At 37.9% G+C, this 10,770-nt stretch overlaps 1 protein-coding gene across 1 annotated transcript; it reads right to left on the reverse strand.

The window, feature by feature from the left end:
• Positions 1-7,726: 7,726 nt before the first annotated feature.
• On the reverse strand, positions 7,727-9,237 carry LOC110095499 (CBL-interacting protein kinase 7). Its single transcript, XM_020821063.2, has one exon. The coding sequence runs from the start codon at positions 9,136-9,138 to the stop codon at positions 7,849-7,851; it is 1,290 nt and encodes a 429-aa protein (XP_020676722.1). The 5' UTR covers positions 9,139-9,237; the 3' UTR covers positions 7,727-7,848.
• Between the last annotated feature and the right edge of the window lie 1,533 nt (positions 9,238-10,770).

Here is a 10,770-nt window from a genome sequence, read left to right on the forward strand (position 1 = left end):
CACCAGATTTTTGCCCTACCACTAACGGACCCCAAACTTCTGTCGGACTGCCGACTAACGCCAGATTTCTGCCTGATCACGAACTGATGATGGACTTCCGTCTGACCTTCGTTCGCCACTAGATTTCGACCTGACGGTTAACTATTATAATATGATTGTCCTCAATTTCAAGGACGAATCAAACACTTGTAATCTATTCAGGCACATGTAGAATCATTTCAATTGGACATGGTCCCATAATTTTTCCTTTTTTTTTAGGGTTTCCACATAAAAATAATTATGTTTTCTTTTCCCTCCATTTTTGTGTTTGATATCCATACAACGTCGAGACGAAAAAATATAATTCTATCACCGCGTTTATTCTAGCCCGCAACAACCCCTAAAAGTATATACTTTTTTAAATTAAGCCTCAATATTTTCTAAAATTACATGAATTATATTATGCACTAAATATTATGTATCCTATTTAATTACCCATATTTCATAATATATTGAAAATATTTATGAGAAGATAAATTGATCAACGTATATCTACAGGTATCATTGAAATACATCTAATACGGCGCATTATATAATTAACAAAGTATTTAACTATATAATATCAATATATATTGATGAAAAATTATTTAAAATTAGCCGTATATTTTAAGCTAAAGTTGGTGGCTTTTTGTTTACTTGAAGCAATAAGCATTTGAACTAAAATACTTCGCTTCCAAACTAAAATGCCCGAAATTAATCTCTTGCTATTTTAGCCTTTTTAAAAGTTTTAAAACTCCATTAAATTTTTTTAAGCTTACTGATATCCATATTTTATATAAATTTTGATCATATTCTGTGCAGAGAAAGAGAGAACGAGCTCAAAGCAGCTGCACATTGTGAATCCCCTTAATTAACGCAAATTATTACATCTGGTCACCGGACGCGCAGAATAGGTTCAAACATCCAATAAAAATATGTCACGTTACCTGCGCTTTTGACTGCGCTTTGACTGCACTTTATGTGCGCTTTGACCGCGCTTTAACTGTGCTTTACCTGCGCTTACTTTAAAATATTATTTTATTAATATCCGGACCTATCTCCGCGTCCGGTGACCGAATGTAATAATTTGCCATTAATTAAAAAGAAATTAAATTAAGAAATAGTGAAAGCAGAAAGATTTGTGCAACTTGCGTCTTCTTTTTTATTTCTCAGCTTTAGTACAAACAAAACAAATGAAAAAACTAATCCCCACACCATCTTTTTTCTATTTAAAATTGCCATAGGCTATTGGTAGTTAATCAGTCCAGATTATCTCAATCTCATCAAGAAAAAAAAAAGATAAAGTTTTTTTTTTTTTTAATATAACTTTTGAGCAAAGTTAATCACACTGCAGATACAGCAATGATTAAAGTTAATGATTTTTTTTAAAATCAGTATAGTACTAATTATTTCACTACCAAAAAATAAGGTAATCACAGCATAAATTTTGAGCTATCGCAGGGGTTTTAACCGCCACAATTTTCTTTACAGCGGTTCTAAAATCACTACGAATACGCTGTAATTACTATGTGCTGCAACGACATTCCATAGCGATTATGCGCTGCAACGACATTCCATAGCAGTTTTACGACCGGCAGGGTAGCAGTTGCGAATCGTTTGCTTCGCAGCGGTTATAACCGGTACAAATAATCATATTTGTGATTGTTAAAACCGATGCAAATTCATACAATTTGAACATTTTTTTATAATTGTGGCGGTTTTAACCAGCATAAATCTGGTGCCTCGTACCTGTTAAAACCGCCACAACAGAACAATTTTTTTTTTAAAAAAAAATATTTCTAAATAGATGAAAGCCCATGCCTACTAAATTTTTGGTCAATATGTCTTAAGCTTCCTTTGGGATGGCATTCTCTATATTTTATTTTCATATAGTGGTTGTGTATTTATTTGACTATTATTTTTTGTTATTTTTCAAAAATTTTTATGAGAAGAAGATGCTTTTTGAAAATTAAGGTTTTGCTTCGGATAATTTTTTTCATGTTTCTTAGAGCAATATTTTAATATAAAAATTAGTAAAAATTTAAATTTTATATTAAAGAACTGTTAAAGAAGTAATAAGAAAGTCATTTCAAATGAAGCCTAAAAATATAATGTGCTATAATAAAATAGCGGTGGAAAAATGTCAAAATATTAAAAAAAAAAACATTTCAGCTATTAAAAAATTTGTTTTCTCCTCTAATAGCTTTACAAATATTATTTTTATAAAAAGTAGAAATCTATCTTATTTATGACAATTTTCTTACTCTTTAATTTTCTAATTGCATTCAAATTTTTATTTGACTAGTTTTTTACAATAACTTTGATTTTTTTTTTCATAAAAAGTTATAACCACTTATCAAGAACTAAAAATTACAGCCGCGTTGACCAATATATACGCCGCTTAAAAGTACTTCCCTTATCAATCCATGGCAGCTTGTTCAGAAGACTTAACGCTGTTAGTGGTCTGGAAAGTCTGACGTCCTCAAATAGCTTATTATGATTTACGACGACTGAGTGTCTGAAACCACAACTTGAATATCATGTTTTAAAAAATTATGAGATAGGTGGAGAAGATAAACATATAAGAGGTCGGCACTGTTACAGATTATCTTTTTGTTTTGGTGAGAAATACTGTTACAGATTGAATTTCGTGATGCAAATCGGCACATGTTTTTTGAAGGTGGACTTCTCGGCTATAGATTAAATAAAAGAATCTTTGATATATTTCCAAATGGTTTATATTTGATTCAACCTCAAAGAAATAGTAATTACATTATAAAATTTATTAGACTATATATATATTAACAAAACTCAAAAAATTTATTACGTTAGAAAATTACAGCACAAGAAGGGTCACATCAATAGCATTACAATAAAGGCTAAAAAAAAAATAGTTGTGTCAAAAACAAAATGAGAGTATGAAAGACAAAATTTGAAGAATATCGGATTTAGACCGACACCTAGTTGTCAGGGAGGGGCAATCCATGAAAGTCAAACAACACATCCAAACAAAAGCCGCATTGAGCCATCCAGGTTGCCAACCAACCCTGGCCATCAAAGGCGCATGCAACAAGACTGCTTCCTCATTGTCCATTCCCCAACAATCACTCCGAATCGAATCCAGCATCGCAACCATAGCAACATAAACTGAAAAATAACAAAATAATACAAAACTGTCAAAACAAAGAAAATCATCTCTTCATGGAATTCCGTTTACATTTCCTACCAAAATTATCGAATGAGCCCGTATCAAGGGAGTTATTAATGAAAACCCCACCACTATCAATAGCCATATCATCATGTAACCAATCACATTGCCATCTAGCATCTCTAACAACATGGGCTAACAAATTCACATTTAAAATGATTGAAATTGGCACATCTACTAGAGGCGTCACAATTCCTTCCTCCCCAACAACAACCAAGGATTCCTCTCTACTATTAACAAAGAAAACAGAATTATCAACAGACAATTCTGCACCATCACCAACATTCTGACTATGACTAAGATTGATACAACAATTACTGTCAGAAGCAGACACATGGGCAAGAGTCACATTAGGAGAGACAACATCAACAGACACAGGAGCTGTCGGGGAGAGAGCAGGGCAAAGCACTAACCCGACATAAGGCACACCCACATCACATTCATTTATAGCACGGATAGGGGAATCCAACACAAGAAACGTCTCCACCAAAACAACATCAAACCCACCCGAACAAATCACAACAACATAATTAGGGTTAACCGGAGACTGAAATTGTCAAGATTGAATTAACTCCATCCCAACATCACCAACAACGAGCAAAACAACCGGAGACACAATGCCATCACACACAGGTTGAGAAATAATAGGAGACGGATCAACAATAGTAGGATTAGGGAGAGCCGTAAACCCAACAACTCCAACACCCCCCACAGCAACAGGAGTCCCAAAAATCCCAACATCCCCCACAGCAATAGGAGTAGCAATACCATCAGAAACCAACAAATCTGGATTAGGCAAAGAGGGAGCAGCAAGCAAAGTAACATCAAGAGACAGACGACACTCGCCAAATGAGTGTCCAAGCCACTTGCATTTGGGGCAAAAGAGAGGAAGTCTTCCATAGGAAATACCCAAGTTTTTCTGGATCGATCCAAATCCTGTGCAAATATTTCTTCATGATATCAATTTCTACCAGAACGTACACCTATTACAGACGGGCGAGACCCCAAAGCCATAGCACTATCCACCTTCAGCGGGTTACCAATGAGAAGCCCCAATCCATGTAGGATACGAGGAGAGAAAAAATGGGGACGCAAATTAGGGAAAGGGATCCAGATCGGGAGAATGGGAGACACATCCCTAATATCACCAGAAGGAGACCATTTAGAAACCTTCATGAAGCAATTGAAAACTAGATAGGACCTATGACAAAACACCCTACTATAGTCAATATCATTATCTAACTTAATGAGCACATGAGATGAATCTATCACAGTAACAGAGAAGGCACTATTTAAATGAAGATTGAAAAAAAAAATTTCATATCGACGCGAGCGGAGGCCGCCGCGAAGGGAAGAAGCCAACAAGTGAAATCCTAAATGGTTCGACGAGAGCAAAAAACTCCTCTTCCGACACCAAAAGAGCAGGAACGCCGCAGAAAGAAGACCGAATAAGCTCAGGAAATTGACCATGAGAGGATCCAGCTAAAGCTTCCAAAAATGAGCGGGATCTACCCGAACCATCCAGAAAATCAGGATCGGAAGAACGAAAAATCGCCATTCCGGCAAAATAATAAAGAAAAAGAAAATGGGGAAGGAACTTCCCTCAGCAGAGCGGCTAGGGAAAAGCCCTGGCCCAGCACAGAGAGAATGACAGGAGCATTGATGACAAGTTCAAGTTGAATTTTTTAAATTTATTAGAATATTCTGATGTAATTTATATCGTGAATTAATGTTAGGTTTAGAAATGTGTGGAATCTAACTATATTGATCAATCAAGCTGCATTGTCGTCATAGAGCTTAGTTTTGTTGGTCGAGCTGCTGGGGGCCTTACTCGACTTGGGTTTAGGGGTTTTGTAGGCATCGATTTTTTTTCTTCTACAAGTGTGCATCGCTGCGATGCTGTAGACTCGAGCTCTGCAACACAGTATACTCGAGCACGTACTGTGACATTTTATACTCTTGCTAATTTGGATATAGAGAACGGAGAGTCACGAAGCTTCAAACCTTGGCATCGGGCACTGTGACTTAGGCAAGAGATAGAGAGTGGAGTGAGCTTCTTTGTCATTTTTCATATTAACTTGAAGGGTTGTCTCCCTTAGAGATGTTGGAATTGTGTCTCTTTGTTAGTTCTGAGTGTAGAATGATGCAAAAGTGAATAGAGACGAGGACATAGTGAGAGAGAAAGTGATCGGTACGAATTCTCCAAATTTTCATAGTAAAGTTTTGTGTTGTTCTTTATTTTATGCTGCATTTTTCTCATTCTTATTTGTATTTGTTGTGTGTTCTATTTCCCAACACTGCATATTAAGATAAAACTTTTGAATTATTTAATTTCTTCATTATTTGTTTTCTTTTTTAAATTTTCTTAAATTTATGTTAATTTTGAGTAATATTTTTGTATAATTCTGAATATTTTATCTTTATCATGATAAGAATTCCATACCATTCTTTTCTGTAATGTTCTCAGCATTATAATCCATCTCTATAAAAAAAATAAAAAATTAGTAGGAAACATTTATACTTCATGTTCATCTACAGCAATTCATAGAATCCAGCAGATTCTCTCTGTACATCGCCACTGTGCCAAGTTTGCAAAAGAAACTCTTCTAATTCAAATTGAATGAATCTAAACTTGTGATGCATATCTTTCCTTACGAAAATATCAAATTATTCTGTACAAATCTGAAAACTCCAACACCTTATAGAAGCACGACTCTTAATTTCATATCTTCATTTTTTTTTTTTTCAAAAACTTCGTATAAATATGGTTCAGAATAACGGAGAATATGAACAGATATAACAATATTGCTTTCTTCAAAATATTGTAAGGCATCAATCACTTTCCCCCACACAAAAAATAAAAAGGAAGGAGCGATAGTCGATATGATCAACAAATTGAGCGTTTGAAAGGGATTTTCAGTTCCGTATAAGCTGAGACAACGAGTATTAGTGAACATCAACGAGATGGAACGTGTGGAATATTATCAACCGCAAAACAGATATTTCCTTGTTTCAATAGGAGATTGTTGAATTTGTTGATGTAGACAGCCGCTCATTTTGATATGCTATTAGGAGCTTTGATTATCAACTAAGAGATTTTAGATTTAACTATTGTATATGTGATTTGTGTATGAGTTTGACTTAATTGACCTGAATGTCAAAATAAATAAATAAAAATTGTTGATGTATGTCCCCAAAATAGGAGAAATTATTACGTGCGGTCACGGGACGGCGTCCAGAGGGGAATCAGGACGCACCACGTCATCATTTTGTTGTTTATCGGTGTTGTATACCATTGTATACTAGATAATGTGATGCATTTTGATTCATCTCTGGACGATGGGTTTGAATTTCTGACCCATTTGAAAAGCAGGTCGGGTTCAGGTTGACCCGACAACCCGCAGGTTAACCCGAATTGACCCGTTTTGTTATCCGCGTGTCAGGTCTCAACTGCGTTGCCCGTCAAGTCACGTCCGCGTCAGGTCACGTAACTCGCATCCGCAGGTGGAGTCTGTCGCCCGTAGGTCCAGGCGTGATGGCGTCCCTCATCGCCCGCATAGCTGAGCTTTTGTTTCCGCTGGCCTGCTGCCGCATTGCCACTCTCGCTACTCTACCCTCGGCGGACCACACTCCGCTTTGCCTCCGGCACTCTGCAGCCTCGAACCTGCGGACCCGCGCTTCCGCTTCACAGGCGCAGGCGCGCAACCTTAGGTCCTCCGATTCGTTTGGCTCCAGATTCGTGGGTCGGGTCGGGTCGGGTCGTGTCAACCCAGTAACCCTCATGGGTCGGGTCAGGGTTGACAAATCTAACCCATTTGCAAAGTCGGGTCGATTTAGGATCAATCCGTTTATGGCCGGGTCAAGTCAGATTCAACCTGAATCCGACCCGTTGACCCGAATTGACACCCCTAATCCCAACCATGACCCATGTAGGGCTTTGACAAGAAATCAAATCCCCCTTCAATTCTCTCAGTCAAGTCGTGTTCCTAAAACCCCACCAAGCTACCAATGCGTACATATAGATACAGACATAGAAGCATCAAGAAAATAGGAAAAAACAATGAGCAAAAAGAGATCTGTTACATGGAAACTTCCTTCCCAATCTCCTTACTAACAACAAATCAACAAAGAAATCCCCACCCTACTTTCTATGCACAAAAATGAGAAAAATTGGTCAGTATGCCTGACTAAAATTTGATCATGATACATTTTAAAATCTTTAAATTTATTTTAAAATGAGTGCAATATACAAGTAATTAATAAATTATTACTGTACTAATCTTAAAACAAATAAAAAATTTTTACAATTTATCATGATCAAAATATGATGAGATTGAGATCCTCACCTAATTTTTTTTCCTTCACAAATTCCATCAGCTGTAAGTGGTGAGTATTAGTTTTCATTTGGGACGATTATTTTCCTGCTTCTTAAATCAACTTTTTAGTACAAAGATTTTAATTTTTGTACTAAAAAATTGCTTCATGAACCAGTTGAAAAGCTGTCCTAAACAGAGACTCAGTCTCATTCCCACAATAGTTTACAAGAAGCCCAAAACACAAATTAACTACTGCTACAGTAATACACAGATCAAACTCACCAAGCTCAGCCAATTCAAACTTGTCTAGTGCCAAGCATAGACGAGGTCACCCAGCTCAGTCTTCAACTCCTCCCAGCAAACACCTCCGACTCTCTTCCCCTCTTCCTTCCAGCTCCCACCCTCCACCTTCATCATCACAAGCAGCATCGCCGGAGCCACCACCCCGACCTCCACCGTCATCACCGCCCCCCACCGCCCCCCTCCTTTCGTCCCTCCCCCCTCCTTCCTCCTCTCAAACACAAATCCAAGCTTCCTTCCAACTTCCTCTATCCTCCCCACCACCGCCTCAGGTGTCGCCGTCGATGTAAATCTCCTTTCCCTTTCTCTCCTACCCTTCCCCTCCTCATCAAATAACCGTGATAAATCCAGCCCCGCTGACTGGGAAATTATGTCGAACGCGTTGAACGCACGGGGAGCTGGCATCGGCATCACAGCCTCCGGCTGAAGCACGTCACTGAAGTGGATGAGGCTATCCCCAAGACTATTAGCCCTTCGGAACCATGAAAGCTCGGTTACAGCATCAATGGTGATTCGAGTCTCCGGATTAGGATCGAGCAAACGAGAAATTATTCGTTTTGCAGCAGGGGAGAACCAGGAAGGGAACCTGTAATCTCGTCGGTGTATCCTGCGATACATCTCAGTCAAATTAGAGTCATCAAAGGGCAAATATCCAGCGAGGAGAACGTAGAGGATGACGCCGCAGGACCACGCGTCGGCACGGGCTCCATCGTAGGGTCTCCGCCGAGTAATCTCGGGCGCAGCATAAGCGGGTGTACCACAAGCCGTAACCAGCAACCCGTCTTCGCGGCGGTGCTCTGGCAGCGCAGAAAGCCCAAAGTCGGAAATTTTAATGTTACCGTTGCAATCAAGAAGAAGATTTTGGGGCTTGACGTCGCGGTGGACGACGCCGTGGGCGTGGCAGAAGCGGAGGGCGGAGAGGATTTGATGGAAGTAACGGGCGGCGGTGGGCTCAGGGAGGCGGCCGCGCCTGGCAAGATATGAGAGGAGCTCGCCGCCGCTGGCGTACTCCATGACGAGGTAGATCTTGGAGCGGGTGGCGAGGACTTCGTGGAGTTTGACGATGTTGGGGTGGTCGTTGAGGCGGCGCATGGCGGAGACTTCGTCGAGGATGCGGGTGGCTATGTTGTTGGAGATGAGGTCTGGTTTATTGAGGATTTTGATGGCGACGGTGGAGTTGTCGGCGAGGGATCGGGCTTCGTAGACTTTGGCGAAGGTGCCGCGACCAAGGAGGCGGCGGATTTCGTATTTGCCGAGGAGAACGTCGGCCGGCTGTATTTCTTTTCGTTTGGCCATTTGCCACTATTTTGCTCTGCCTCTGGACTGAGAGGAGTAATGAAGTTTGGTAGGGGAGACTATTATAGTTAAATGAGACGGTGGGTTCATTAACGTAATTGTTAATTTGTTAAATTATCAGTATTAATTATTTCGATTATGAAGCTGGCCAAAATAAATAGTGGCCTTGAATATTATAAATTTAAAAATAATCAAATTAGTTAAATAGAATAAGTCAAATAATTTGTCGTATTTCATCATTTTGTTTGGTATTGCATTGAATGCTCCAAATTATTCGGTGAATTGGTACAGTAATTTCATACTTTAATTTGACTAATTGGGGTGAATGCATCAAATAATTTGACTAGTTCTGAATGTTTAGAATGCCCCAAATAATTTGACTAGTTTGTTTTTTTTTTTTTTAATATTTTACTCCTCTTAATTTAAATTAACATCATGCTTCTTCTTTTAAAAAAATCTAATAATAAATAATCAATATAGTAATAAAAAAAAAGAGAGTCATGAAATAAATTTTACATTAAAAAAAGTAAATTTAAACATTATATTCCAGCACAAATAATTATTTAATAAATATTTATTTCTAATTTGATTTTTTATCTTATAATTTTGATTTTTTTTTTCAGAGTAGCATGACGACATAAATATTAATAAGATCAAAATTAATATAGATATTCATATAGTAATTATAAGATGCTTATTTGTATTCTATAATAAAAGTTAAATAATTATTTTTCTTTAAATAAAAATATTTTGTATTGTGTTTTTGTTCATTTTTTTTATTTTAAAGAAAGCTTGAATTTTGATGCTGATTTTCAAACTTAAAGTATATGAATATTTAAAATAGAAAATTAAATGATTAATTATTAAAAAATCTAAATTTTTTAATTAAATTTATAATAAAAAATAGTTGGTTAATAGAGATAACACCCAAGGAAAAAATCTAAATTGATCTAAATTAAGTACTAAGAAATATAATTTAAAATTTATAGAGGTCATTTGAGGGCTATTTGAGTGCTCAAATCTCCTCCAAATTCCATATAGTTATAATTGTTGCGTGCTAGAATATACGCGGCGGTAGAGTTTGTAAATTTGCGTCCAAGCGTTGTATGAGTATTCAGCGCACAAACAGAAAAGAGAATATGAACACCAAAATTTTTACGTGGAAAACCCAAAAAAGGGAAAAAAACAACGGGGCCTCGTCCAGTTGAAAAATTTCACTAGTGTTTTGCAAATTACAAATGGCTGATTCGTCCCACAAGTCGGGGCAATCAGATTACAATTCGTTTCTCCAAGCAAGTTTACAATGTTATGCAGAATCCCGTCATTTCCCGAAAATCTGGCAGAGTTCCGGCGTATTCAGGCGGAGGGAAGAGCTCCGGCGGTGGTCGAGGAGGAGAGGATTCTCCTTTTCCCCTTACTCCTCTTCTTCTCTTCTTCTTCTCTCTCTTCACTTGAGTCTCCTTTGTGAACAATGAGGGCTCTATTTATAGTTTTTCTGGAGTGGCATGGCTTGTAAATAGGTGTGAGATCAGGGGCGAATAAGGAGTGGTTTGAATGGACGGCCGATATCGAACCCTTCGATCGTGCACCATTCGTTGGACATTTGGAGACCTTAGTGATGTCGGAATTCTG

Source organism: Dendrobium catenatum, unplaced genomic scaffold (assembly GCF_001605985.2).
Source record: "Dendrobium catenatum unplaced genomic scaffold, ASM160598v2 fragScaff_scaffold_827, whole genome shotgun sequence".
NCBI lineage: Eukaryota > Viridiplantae > Streptophyta > Magnoliopsida > Asparagales > Orchidaceae > Dendrobium > Dendrobium catenatum.

What these genes read in the sequence shown, in the direction of transcription:
- LOC110095499 (XM_020821063.2), bottom strand. Translation starts at nt 9,138, where the DNA reads ATGGCCAAACGAAAAGAAATACAGCCGGCCGACGTTCTCCTCGGCAAA.